This window comes from Papaver somniferum, chromosome 5 (genome assembly GCF_003573695.1).
Source record: "Papaver somniferum cultivar HN1 chromosome 5, ASM357369v1, whole genome shotgun sequence".
NCBI lineage: Eukaryota > Viridiplantae > Streptophyta > Magnoliopsida > Ranunculales > Papaveraceae > Papaver > Papaver somniferum.
In genome coordinates this window covers 186,582,444-186,596,478 of record NC_039362.1, presented here as the reverse complement: position 1 = coordinate 186,596,478, position 14,035 = coordinate 186,582,444, and the positions used below count along the sequence as shown (strand labels likewise).

The window sequence follows — 14,035 nt, the reverse complement described above, 5'->3', positions numbered from 1 at the left end:
GGATTGCATTCTAAAATACAACTAATTCCATCTAAAACCTTTGCATAATGCTAAGATAACAATTCTTCCTTTCACAACTGTGTCAGTACATATTTGCTACACTCATATTTCAGTGGATTTTAAGTATCATAACAGGGATAACATTTGAAAAGATAACTAATTCCATGTAACACCTATGCATAATGCGGCACAAACACAAATCCGGCTAATGTAAATTTCATTTTGGAAAATGGTGCACTTGTCTTCACAACAGAGAGATGAGTCTGTAGTAAATCATGGTGTACTGTAATTTACACAATAAGAGAGAATAAAATTACATATGTTGTAGATGTTTTCTTTAGATCTCTTGTTTGTTCATCAAATGCTTGTAAAGTCTAGTAGCACCACCACCTTTTGAGTACAAAATGAACAACACCATCAATACCATTAATGAAACGGAATAGAAAAAATTTAAGTGAAGTCGTGGCGAAGATCTCAAAGATCTAATTTAACAAAACCAAAAATTACCAAAAATCAAAAAATAAACTCAAGATAATCCTCTGAATATGAAATCAAAAATAATAATATTAGAAGCACTACTGTCAGCTAAATCATTGACAAGGACCACTACTCAGTCATTGGTTTAAACTACTCCTGACAGTAATGAAATCTGTACATGTGTATGAAGGCTTCGCCACATATAAAGTTAGGAAGTATGAAGTACATCGTTTATGCAACGATTTTCTCTTGAGTGTAGAGTTTATAACTTGAGAAATAGTACAGTATAGCAATTATACACTGGGATTTTGTCAGCGGTGCAACGCATATACACTGGGATTTTGTCAGCGGTGCAGCATATGTACACCTTGACTTTTCAGCAGTGCAACATATATATACATTGTGTCTTTTTAGCAGTGTATATACACTGTGACTATCGAATGTAAGCTAAACGAGGTTTAGGATTGTGGAAACATTGGCATTAACATATGCACAAGGTTAAACTAGTACTCCATAACATTAATATTTCACGAAATAACTACCATTCTAATCAAATTTCTAAATATTGTAATTATGGGCGAACTTGTGTATGAAAGCTTGTCCTATACAAGTTTAGTAAGCATTGGGCTGCTGCTGCTGCACTTTCATATCCATGTAGAAGGCATTTATGCAGGAGATACAAAGACTATCTCTCCATGCCTGTAAAAAAAGAAAAAAATGCAACATCAGAAACATCTAAAATCTAAAAATTCAAGTACAGTTGTTATGCATTGTTAAAAAAATCCAGTACAGCTGCTATGTAGTGTATGTTCTACTCTAGTCTCAAACATACTGCGTTGGGTAGTAGTCTGAAGACGGGTATGCAGTAAGAAGAAAACTTACTTCAATAACAAATCCAGTATAGTTGTTATGCACTTCTCAAAAATCCAGTACAGTTGTTATGTATTGTATATGTTTTATACTATAATTTTGAACATACTGCATTGGGTAGTAGTGTGGAGATTACCAACCTCTGATTTTTCAGTAAACCAAATATACTCACATCAAAAATTAGCTCGCATGATGGGTACTATACTCGCATCAAAAATTAACAACAATTTCAGAGCCAAAAGCACAAACATATACAACCAACAGAAACATAGGAATATATCAGAACCGAAACACTTTCAGTTGAGTATTTCATATGTACTGCTAGATCATATGAATTAACTGAGTATAACTATGAACACAACAGAATTACAAGCAATTATTTTCAGTATTCCATATATGTACTTCTGATTCGTAAACTAAAAATCAACTTCATGTCAAAAATAACTTATAAACCTATGAATCTAACAGAATAAAAACAACTCCATTCCAGTATTGGATACAGGTACTTCAGGATCAAACAAAAAAAGTAATAAAACAATGAATATAACAAAATTAAACCAGTTTTTTTCTTCAGTATACCGTTTATGTACTGCTGAATCAAATAATCTGTAACAACAAACAATCATGATTTTAACAAAAAAAAAAAAACAAAATTATGGCTATATTACTGAATAATCTAAACAATAACAATCTTTGTTCTCAAATCAACACATCAATTCTTCCTATAACGTTTCAGTGGCCAAAGTGAGATCCATTAATCCACTACCAAACGTAACAGATCATTACATCGAACCAATTCACGGATCAACAATCAAAAATCCAAAATTAGATCTATTTTACTAGACTGTAACTAGTAGATCGAATCCAACAAATCACTCAAATTTCAGTAAAAACCAATTAATTGATGATAAAAAGAACTCGAACAGCAAAGAAGAAGACACTGAAAATATCAAAACCCTAAGAAAACAATAAAAAGAAGAATAAATTAAGAATCTCACCATTTTTTAGGGTGTTAGAAATGATCAATCGAAGGAGATACAGAGGAATAAATCTAGGGAACAAAATCTTGCGCGGAGAAACTGATTAATCGATCAAAGACCTCGTAAGAATCTTCATCGCAAGTCGCCAGAGCTCTTCAAATCGAGAGAGACAATAGAGAAAATGAAGAATGATGAATTGTGAATTGGTCTGTAAAGTAGAAAGGTCATTTATGGTATTTTTAAATTACACATAAATGTTCCCGCACGTGTACAGGACCTGAGATTAAAAAATTGGGTCCATTTTACAGTTTTTTTTTATTATGGACCTCTGGTTACTGGACTTTAATGGGTGGACCTGCCACTAATCAATACTAGGATATTAGTACCTATAGGTAATTCCTACTTTACTCCACTAGAGATACGCAGCATATGCTTACCTTTTTAAGCGTATTTCCATAAATATTCATTTACCAACTAACCACTTTCAAACAAACAAAAGATGTGGGTTTCTCACAGATGTTTTAGGTGAATACCACTGACAGAAGGGGGGTTACGGGTTACCTAGGCTGTACCCCCCCCCCCCCCCCCCCCCCAAAAAAAAAAAAAAAAAAAAAAAAAAAAAACTAGAAAAAGCCCATTTGTACCATAGTAATTATATGACTGCCCCATAATCCAGATTCAATTATTACGTACTATTGCTATTGATACGGATATATATATCTACCAGGGCTGCCCATGGCTCGGTTTGGTTTGGTTTTCTGTCAAACCCAAGGACCAAACCAATACCACTTGTTGGAAACCAAAAATTAAACCAGACCATGTTCGGTTTAGAATATTAGAAACTAGAACCGTCCCACCGTTTTTTTGTTTTTCTGGGTATTTTGGTTTTTTTAATAGACTTTCATTTTTAACTCGTAAATCAAATTTTTAAAGCAAATTATCAGAATTAGATATATTTTGAGCTATAATTTCTTTATTTATGGGTATACTCATTAAAATCATATATATTATACATATATAATTCAATAAAGCTTTTAGTTGGCAGCCTAGCAACAAGCCGGGCTCCAACACCTTTGTGAATATCAATGCCTAATCTATGAAAAATAAAACTACCATAACCACTTCCAGCGTCGTTACTAACTAAACAATTCTTCAGACGCTTGAAAAACAAAAAATATCCTCACCCAATTCTCCTAGAATAGAAAAAGCTAAGACACCCAGACCATGATATACTAAGCTAGAAAAAGCTATTCAATATTAGATACATTTTTAATAATATTTTCTTTATTTATGGATATACTCATTGAAGTGTAAATATATTATACTATGATGGAAAATTCGGTACATATTATTATGGTTTTTGTCGGATTTTTGGTTCTAACTCTCGGTTTTTTCTTACGTTTGGATTTTTTTTGATTTTTGGTTCTTTTGTGACATCAAACCAAAACCAACCACCTAGAATCGGTTTTCTCGGTTTTTGGGTTTCTTGGTTTTTGGACTTTTCGGTCTCTGATTTTCTGGATTTTTTTGTCGGTTTGGACCAGTTCGGTCCGGGCTGAAAACCGAACCATAGGCATCCCTAATATGTATATTTTTTTGTCATTGCTTGACTAATTGTTCATCCAAAAAAATATGTTTTTCCTAAACTTTTTTGGAACGAAAAGGTTATATTAAGAGAAAACAGGGCTATTATACTTACATGCAAAACTTTTAAATATTTTACGAACTAACAAATCCTTGCACTAGCAAACAAGAATAAACTTACAGAACCCGAAAAAAATTGAGAATCTAGATTAGTACTTTTGATATACAAAATTATTCTCCATATACTAACTATAAGGTAAAAGACTTGATTGAAAACATAATTTGCTCTTCAAAGTAAAGACATCGTGTTGCGCACTTTGCTCATTTTAGGTATTCGACTGCAATTATCTTTATGGCAGTTGACATAAATGAAATCGGGAGTTCATAAAAAAAGAAGTTAGCCCCCCGATATAAGATCCTGGTTCCTTCGCTGGTGAATATCGTGGCCCTCTCTACTAGAGAAAAACCTTATGGTATGGGCAAGTCTTTATCATATACACTGGTAAAGATACAACTCAAATAGTTCTGCAACAGCCAGAATTGAGTTTATTCATAGCTAAGAGAGTCAGTAATATCAATAATGGGTTTTCCTAAAGAGTTGAGTTTTTTCGGGTGATTAAGAGGTCTCAACCGCTTCCTTCCACAACTTAAATCCTTCAACCGCATCCAGCTTAACACTGCCGAACCTCAATAGCTTTTTGTTGTTAACTAAACAGGTAGAAGAAAAAACACAGATTTACATGGTTCGGGTATATCCTACGTCCACGGCATAAGAATGACTTAGGGTTTCTTATTATGATCAATGGAGTTTTACAAGACTTATATATAGCTTACACATACCACACATATCTTACGTATAGATAGCATCATATCTAGAGCATATCTAGAGAATATTTTCTTGCTGTATAGACCAACCATAAATAGAGAAACAACCAAATATTCTTCTGTGTTCCAACACTCCCCCTCAAGTTGGTGCGAAGATATCAATGGAGCCCAACTTGGATAGAATTCCATTGAATTGCTTGACAGGTAAACCCTTAGTAAAAACATCTGCCAGTTGTTGATGGCTACGAACGAACGGAGTGCATATTACTTTGGCCAATACCTTCTCTCTAACAAAATGATAATCCACTTCTATGTGCTTTGCACGCTCATGAAAGGTGGGATTTGACGCAATTTGTATCGCACCTTGATTGTCACAGAACATCTTAGCTGGCTGAGGTGACATAAAACCCAAATATTTAAGTCATGCTCGAAGCCAAACAATCTCACATGTTGTTGAAGCCATGACTCTGTATTCTGCTTCAACACTCGATCGAGAAACAACATTTTGTTTCTTGCTTCTCCATGTAACCAAATTACCACCAAAGAATATGCAGTACCCTGTTGTTGATTTACGATCAACTGGACATCCAGCATAATCAGCATCTGAATATGCTGTTATACAGTAACTGGAAATTGAATAAGCTTCATTCTTTGTCATCAAAACTCCTCTTCCTGGTGATCCTTTTAAATACTGTAAAATCCTAGTTACTGCATTCAAATGTTTAACACGGGGTGTATGCATATAACGACTGACTAAGCTTACTGCATGTGCTATGTCAGGTCTGGTAACAGTAAGATAAATTAACTTGCCTACTAACCTTTGATATGACCCAATATCACTTAACACATCACCATAATTATCAAGTTTGTTTCCATTTTCTGTAGGAGTATCACAAGGCTTTACTCCCATTTTTCCTCTAGCCTTCAACAGGTCCAACATGTATTTTATTTGATTCAGAAAGATACCCTTCTTTGAGTAAGCAACTTCTAATCCCAGGAAATACTTCAGTATCCCCAAATCCTTGATGTCAAATCTGGAATGAAGCATTGCTTTAAGATTTCTAATTTCTTGTTGATCGTCTCCTGTAATCACAAGGTCATCAACATACACTAGAACTATAGTTGTACCAAGATTACTTCTTTTAATAAACAAGGAAGAATCGACAGAGATTCTTTTGAACTTATTCTGGATGGGTACTGAACTTAGCTTTGCATACCACGCACGTGGTGATTGCTTTAAACCATATATTGCCTTCTTAAGCTTGCAAACCATATTGCTCTCTCCTTCTCGAGGGTGTCCAGGTGGTATACTCATATATACCTCTTCTTCTAGATCACCTTGTAAGAATGCATTCTTCACATCCATTTGGAACAATTTACAATCTTTATTAACTGCAAGAGACATGAGAACACGAAAAGTATTCTTCTTTGCAACTGGTGTAAAAGTTTCTGTGTAATCTTCTCCATATCTTTGAGTGAAACCTCTTGCCACTAATCTCTCCTTATAACGCTCAACAGTTCCATCACTTTTGTATTTAATTTTGTACACCCATCTACATCCAACAGTCTTCTTCCCAGGAGGCAACTTGACAATACTGTATGTATTATTTGCATCTAAGGCACGTAACTCATTCTCCATTGGCGCCCTTCATTTTGGATATGACTTTGCTTCATTGTAGTTTTTAGGTTCTTGATGACTGGATATAGCACTAAGAAATGCAGAGTGTGAAGAACCTACATGATCATAGGTTAAATGTGCTTGTATGGGATACGCAGCGGAATGATATGTAAAGAAATCTTTGTACTTCTCTGGAGCTTTCTTCTCACGACTTGAGGTTCTGACAATTGGTACCACTGTTTGGTGATCTTGTGGAACCATAACCTCAGTTTCTGGAACTTGATGCGGCACATCTTGTAATCCTGTATCATCATCAGTAACACTAACATTATTGTATGAAGCTTCCTCATGAACTGCTTCATTATGCACATCCAACACTGCATTAGGTAAGTCCACCAATTCTACCCCACCACCATTGTCTCTGTGGAAATCTGTTGCAGTAGGTATCTCATTAATAACTGGAAGTTGTGCTAAATCTGTGTAACACTCCCCCTGAGACCGACTGCCAGAGTCACACTGAAAGTAAGCCACTGTTTCATCAAACACAACATCACGAGAAATCTGTAGCTTTCTAGTGGGTGGGTGATAACAAATATACCCTTTTTTGGTAGATGAGTAACCAAAGAACACACATTTGGTTGCCCGTGAATCCAGTTTATCACGATGTTTTGCCTGTAAATGTACATAACAGACACAACAAAAAACTCTGAGATGAGAAATGCTAGGATGATGATGTTTTAATACCTCCAATGGAGATCTGAACTCAAGCACACGACTAGGCAGACGATTGATCAGAATTTTTTTGGAACATTCATCTGAATCATAAGAGCACGAGTTGTTTCCAGAATGTGACGGAGTTTCCGTTCATCAACACCATTTTGCTGCGAGGTACCAACACAGCTAGTTTGATGTATAATGCCATGATTGCGCAAATAACCTGGAAGAAGGCCTTTGACAAACTCAGTGCCATTTGATAAGGACAAGAATTCTCGTGCTAAGGGTAAGAGAGAAGTTTTTCATTGTGATCATTGTAATAAAACTGGTCACAACAAGGATCGTTGTTGGGATATTTATCCTCATCTTAAAGCTAATTTTGAAAAAAATAAGCTTGCTCGAGCTGCTGTAGCTGATAATTCATCCTTCACCATAGACCAATTGAAGGATTTCTTTCAACAGTTGGGTAATAAAACAGAGCGCAAGGCCACACATGCTTCAGGTAACTTACTAGCCTTTCTTACTACGCCTGTTTCCAACCGTCACATCTGTATTATTGATTCAGGAGCTACAGATCACATGGCAAATGATCCTTCGTCAGTTCATACATTTATTCGCAGCTCTCATAGAGATGTTTCTGTTGCTAATGGCTCTACTGCTCCTGTGATAGGCAGTGGGAAAGTGAATTTTTTTCCAGATTGTTCGTCATCTAATGCACTTGTTGTTCCATCGTTTCCTACTCAGTTGTTATCTGTTTGAAAAATCACTAATTCTCTGAATTGTGATGTTACATTTACCCCTACCTCGGTCATCTTTCAGGATCGAAAGACGAATAAGACGATTGGTAGAGGCATATTTTCTCATGGATTGTACCTATTACGCTCTAGTGACATGGCATGTCTCACTCAAAGCTCTACTCCGCAGTTTCTTTATCATAAACGACTTGGACATCCTTCCAGTCGTGTTTTGTCTAGGATTTTTCCCACATTTCCTGTCCAGTCTCAAGTCTGTGATGTTTGCCAATTTTCTAAACAGTCTCGCTTTCCATTTCCTAATTCTGTGACTCGAGCTACAATGGCTTTTGAACTAATTCATTCTGATTTATGGGGTCCTTCTCCAATTGATGCTTATGATGGGTATAAATATTTTGTTATCTTTATAGATGATTGGTCACGTGCTACATGGATCTACTTACTCAAATCCAAAACTGAAGTTTCATCTGTATTTGAGGATTTTCATTGTATGATACGCAACCAATTTGATGCACAGGTTAAAATTTTTAGATCAGATAATGGCACTGAGTTTGTCAAAGGCCTTCTTCCAGGTTATTTGCGCAGTCATGGCATTATACATCAAACTAGCTGTGTTGGTACCTCGCAGCAAAATGGTGTTGTTGAACGGATACTCCGTCACATTCTGGAAACAACTCGTGCTCTTATGATTCAGATGAATGTTCCAAAAAAATTCTGGTCTCATGGTTCTCTGACGGCCATTTATTTGATCAATCATCTGCCTAATCGTGTACTTGAGTTCAGATCTCCATTGGAGGTATTAAAACATCATCAGCCTAGCATTTCTCATCTCAGAGTTTTCGGTTATGTCTGTTATGTACATTTACAGGAAAAGCATCGTGATAAACTGGATTCACGGGCAACCAAATGTGTCTTCTTTGGTTACTCATCTACCAAAAAAGGGTATATTTGTTATCACCCACCCACTAGAAAGCTACAGATTTCTCGTGATGTTGTGTTTGATGAAACAGTGGCTTACTTTCAGTGTGACTCTGGCAGTCGGTCTCAGGGGGAGTGTTACACAGATTTGGCACAACTTCCAGTTATTAATGAGATACCTACTGCAACAGATTTCCACAGAGACAATGGTGGTGGGGTAGAATTGGTGGACTTACCTAATGCAGTGTTGGATGTGCATAATGAAGCAGTTCATGAGGAAGCTTCATACAATAATGTTAGTGTTACTGATGATGATACAGGATTACAAGATGTGCCGCATCAAGTTCCAGAAACTGAGGTTATGGTTCCACAAGATCACCAACCAGTGGTACCAATTGTCAGAACCTCAAGTCGTGAGAAGAAAGCTCCAGAGAAATACAAAGATTTCTTTACATATCATTCCGCTGCGTATCCCATACATGCACATTTAACCTATGATCATGTAGGTTCTTCACACTCTGCATTTCTAAGTGCTATATCCAGTCATCAAGAACTTAAAAACTACAATGAAGCAAAGTATGATCCAAAATGGAGGGCACCAATGGAGAATGAGTTACGTGCCTTAGATGCAAATAATACATACAGTATTGTCAAGTTGCCTCCTGGGAAGAAGACTGTTGGATGTAGATGGGTGTACAAAATTAAATACAAAAGTGATGGAACTGTTGAGCGTTATAAGGCGAGATTAGTGGCAAGAGGTTTCACTCAAAGATATGGAGAAGATTACACAGAAACTTTTGCACCAGGTGCAAAGATGAATACTTTTCGTGTTCTCATGTCTCTTGCAGTTAATAAAGATTGTAAATTGTTCCAAATGGATGTGAATAATGCATTCTTACAAGGTGATCTAGAAGAAGAGGTATATATGAGTATACCACCTGGACACCCTCGATAAGGAGAGAGAAATATGGTTTGCAAGCTTAAGAAGGCAATATATGGTTTAAAGCAATCACCACGTGCGTGGTATGCAAAGCTAAGTTCAGTACTCATCCAGAATAATTTCAAAAGGAGCTCTGCCGATTCTTCCTTGTTTATTAAAAGAAGTAATCTTGGTACAACTATAGTTCTAGTGTATTTTGATGACCTTGTGATTACAGGAGACAATCAACAAGAAATTAGAAATCTTAAAGCAATGCTTCATTCCAGATTTGACATCAAGGATTTAGGGATACTGAAGTATTTCCTGGGATTAGAAGTTGCTTACTCAAAGAAGGGTATCTTTCTGGATCAAAGAAAATACGTGTTGGACCTGTTGAAGGCTACAAGAAAAATGGGAGTAAATCCTTGTCATACTCCTATAGAAAATGGCAACAAACTTGATAATGATGGTGATGTGTTAAGTGATATTGGGTCATATAAAAGGTTAGTAGGCAAGTTAATTTATCTCACTGTTACCAGACCTGACATAGCACATGCAGTAAGCTTAGTCAGTCGTTATATGCATACACCCCGTGTTAAACATTTGAATGCAGTAACTAGGATTTTACAGTATTTAAAAGGATCACCAGGAAGAGGAGTTTTGATGACAAATAATGAAGCTTATTCAATTTCCAGTTACTGTATAACAACATATTCAGATGCTGATTATGCTGGATGTCCAGTTGATCGTAAATCAACAACAGGGTACTGCATATTCTTTGGTGGTAATTTGGTTACATGGAGAAGCAAGAAACAAAATGTTGTTTCTCGATCGAGTGCTGAAGAAGAATACAGAGCCATGGCTTCAACAACATATGAGATTGTTTGGCTTCGAGCATTACTTAAAGATTTGGGTTTTCTGTCACCTCAGCCGGCTAAGATGTTCTGTGACAATCAAGCTGCGATAAAAATTGCGTCAAATCCCACCTTTCATGAGCGTGCAAAGCATATAGAAGTGGATTGTCATTTTGTTAGAGAGAAGGTATTGGACAAATTAATATGCACTCCTTTCATTCGTAGCCATCAACAACTGGCAGATGTTTTTACTAAGGGTTTACCTGTCAAGCAATTCAATGGAATTCTATCCAAGTTGGGCTCCATTGATATCTTCGCACCAACTTGAGGGGGAGTGTTGGAACATAGAAGAATATTTGGTTGTTTCTCTATTTATGGTTGGTCTATACAACAAGAAAATATTCTCTAGATATGCTTTAGATATGCTGCTATCTATACGTAAGATATGTGTGGTATGTGTAAGCTATATATAAGTCTTGTAAAACTCCATTGATCATAACAAGAAACCCTAAGTCATTCTTCTCCCGTGGACGTAGGCTATAGCCGAACCACGTAAATCTGTGTTCTTTCTTCTACCTGTTTAGTTAAGAACATGGTAGCAGTGGGAAAGCAGCAGCCCTTGACCAGCTGACATAATTGACATCATTCAACAAAACAGAAGTTAATCGCAAACTAGTATTATGATCTGATTGTGCCATAGGAAACACACAGAGAAAAAAAACTTGACGACAGAGTAATGGCCAGGATCGTTAACGATCCCCTGATACCATGTTGTTAACTAAACAGGTAGAAGAAAGAACACAGATTTACGTGGTTCGGCTATAGCCTACATCCACGGGAGAAGAATGACTTAGGGTTTCTTATTATGATCAATGGAGTTATACAAGACTTGTATATAGCTTACACATACCAGACATATCTTACGTATAGATAGCAGCATATCTAGAGCATATCTAGAGAATATTTTCTTGCTGTATAGACCAACCATAAATAGAGAAACAACCAAATATTCTTCTCTATTCCAACACTTTTCTTTTCATGGCAAGCCCTAAGTTTTAAAAACTTGCAAAACAAGTTTTGGAAATTTTGGAAACTCCCGGTTGAACAAGTTCTTTGTATTTACGTCTCAAACAGAGTTAGGTACAGTAGGTTTTTTGCAATAGTCTGATACCATGGAAAACAAACTAAAAGTAAAACCTCCATCATCCAAAGTTCATGGATCAACAACAAAAATAAACTGTGAAAGAATCAAAGCTACCAGAAACTAGCAACAAAAACACTGCCAATTCATGTATGAAACTAGTGCAAGATATCTGGTTAAACGAATCGAAGAACAAGAATTTTGTATTCTGTCCCTTCTCAGTAGACACTGCTCTAGGTTTACTAGCTTCTGGAGCAAGTGGTGAAACCTTAGAACAAATATTAGGGTTCCTCAACACTGAAAACCTCGACCATCTAAATTCTTTTAACTCTAATCTCACTGAATCGTTATGCGAAGCACGAAATGAACCCAAACGTTCTTTCACTTGTGGCGTTTGGATTAAAAAATCTTGTCTTATTAAACCTTCGTTCGAACAAGTTGCCAACGCAGTATATAAAGCAGAAGCCAAAACAGTGGATTTCAAAACAAAAGGTATGATTTAATTAAAGGTCTTTAATTTAAATTCAGAACTATGCTTTCGCTATAAAGTTTCATATTGATTTTAACGTATTTTATTTAGTGCAAAGAGGAGCAGATGAAGGCGAATCAATGGGTTGAAAAGAAAACAAATGGATTAATTAAGAATCTTCTTCCTGACGGAGCAGTTGATAAATGTACAAAATTTATATTGGCGAATGCACTCTATTTTAAAGGATGCTGCAGTCGGAATCCGTTCGATCAAGCACTAACCAAGGAATACAAGTTCTATCTCCTGGATGGGGAAAAAACAATACGAGTTCCCTTCATGTCATCCAATGCAAGACAATATATTACTTGTTATGACATCTTCAGAGTACTTAAACTCCCATACAAACGTTCAGGAACAAATGAAAATGCTCGTATTCCAAGTTTTTCCATGTATATAGTTTTACCAGAGCAGCGAGATGGGCTTGGTGAACTCATAACAAAGGTGAGTTCTAATCCAGCAGGTTTTTTGCATAGATATGTCCCAGTTAATCAGAGTTTGGTGCTAACAGGAGAATTTAAGGTTCCGAAATTCAAATCCTTTTTGATTTTGAAGCATCAAGAGTACTCAATCAAATGGGTATGGTTCTGCCTTTTGAAAAATCCAATGCAGAGCTGATGGAGATGGTGAATATTGGTAGTTCTACTACTAATAAGCTTCATGTTGATAAAGTTTTTCGTAAGTGTTTTGTTGAAGTTGATGAAAAAGTAACTGAAGCTGCTGCTTCTACTGCTGTTAGGGGGTGGTGTTTTGACAAGAAGCGTCCTCGTACGCCTCCTCCTCGTGTCGATTTTTTGGCAGAACACCCTTTCATGTTCATCATCAGAGAGGAGCAAAGTGGTATAGTGTTGTTCATGTACAATGTTCTGAATCCTTTGTTAAATTCGTGATGACGACATGTGATCATCTTCCTAGATCTATTTTTGGTTTCATAAAGTAGTTTACATCCTACTTTTTCTTATGATTAACTACAATTTACAATAAACCATGTATGATTATTCTTTACGGTGACTGTTATTGTTCCGCAACCGGCATTTTTTATCCATGTTAGCTTTTTTTTGTTGGCTTAGCAACAACGAATTAAATTTTGTTTTATCTAAGTTGGTAATTATTGTAATTTTAATCCCAGAGTTTAAGTTTTCGATTATTTACTGAAGTTCTGTTACTGTTGAAGGGTGCATCAGGCACTAGTTTTTTTTTTTTTAGCTATACGTATTGCATATTTGTCATTTAAATTTTTTACACAACGTATATGATTGGTGTTCATCCTAAATTTTAAATAATTGTTGATTAAAATTTATGCAGTAATATTAAATTCGAAGGATATGGATATTTTTATACATTGCAGGATATTATTAAGATTTCTTAGGAAGTATGGACGGAGTGGATACAGTTTGGTTAGCAGATGAACACTCAGAGCAACATCCCCAAATAAAATCCTTGTGAAATTTTGGCCACAGCTTCCACATCAAATTTTGGAGATAATTCTCATTGAGAAATTATTTATGTTGTCGAGCGCCGTTGATGATTCCATGTATTGTGTGTAATCCATAATAGTGTTTGACATTAGCCTTATTGCTAAATATTTTGATAGCTGTTGAAGACCATATCATCTCTAAGCTTCCCTAAGTTCCACAATCATACAATAGAATGAATTTTAAAACTCGGGCCGGACACAACCCAATCTCAAAATATTTTCTTTTCGAGTTAATTCTTCTTCTTACCGAACCCTAACTTTTGGAACAAGTTTTGATAATTTTGGGAACTTCCAACCGAACAAGTTCTCTTTATTTACATGTAAAACAGACTTTTGCAGTAGTGCATGTTTTTGCAAAAGTAAGATAGCTATTGAAAACA

At 36.0% G+C, this 14,035-nt stretch overlaps 1 protein-coding gene across 1 annotated transcript; it reads left to right on the top strand.

Annotated features, from left to right (window-relative positions):
• Positions 1–9,930: 9,930 nt before the first annotated feature.
• On the top strand, positions 9,931–13,068 carry LOC113280322 (serpin-ZX-like). Its single transcript, XM_026528966.1, has 4 exons — positions 9,931–10,160; positions 10,464–10,698; positions 12,233–12,641; positions 12,734–13,068. The coding sequence occupies exons 1-4, from the start codon at positions 9,931–9,933 to the stop codon at positions 13,066–13,068; spliced, it is 1,209 nt and encodes a 402-aa protein (XP_026384751.1).
• The last annotated feature ends 967 nt before the right edge of the window (positions 13,069–14,035 follow it).

Coding starts and splice junctions, on each gene's coding strand:
- LOC113280322 (XM_026528966.1), top strand. CDS start 9,931: ATGCTTCATTCCAGATTTGACATCAAGGATTTAGGGATACTGAAGTAT. Junction 10,699..12,232: donor GTCATTTTGTTAGAGAGAAG/GTATTGGACAAA, acceptor TATTTTATTTAG/TGCAAAGAGGAGCAGATGAA. Junction 12,642..12,733: donor GGTGAGTTCTAATCCAGCAG/GTTTTTTGCATA, acceptor TTGATTTTGAAG/CATCAAGAGTACTCAATCAA.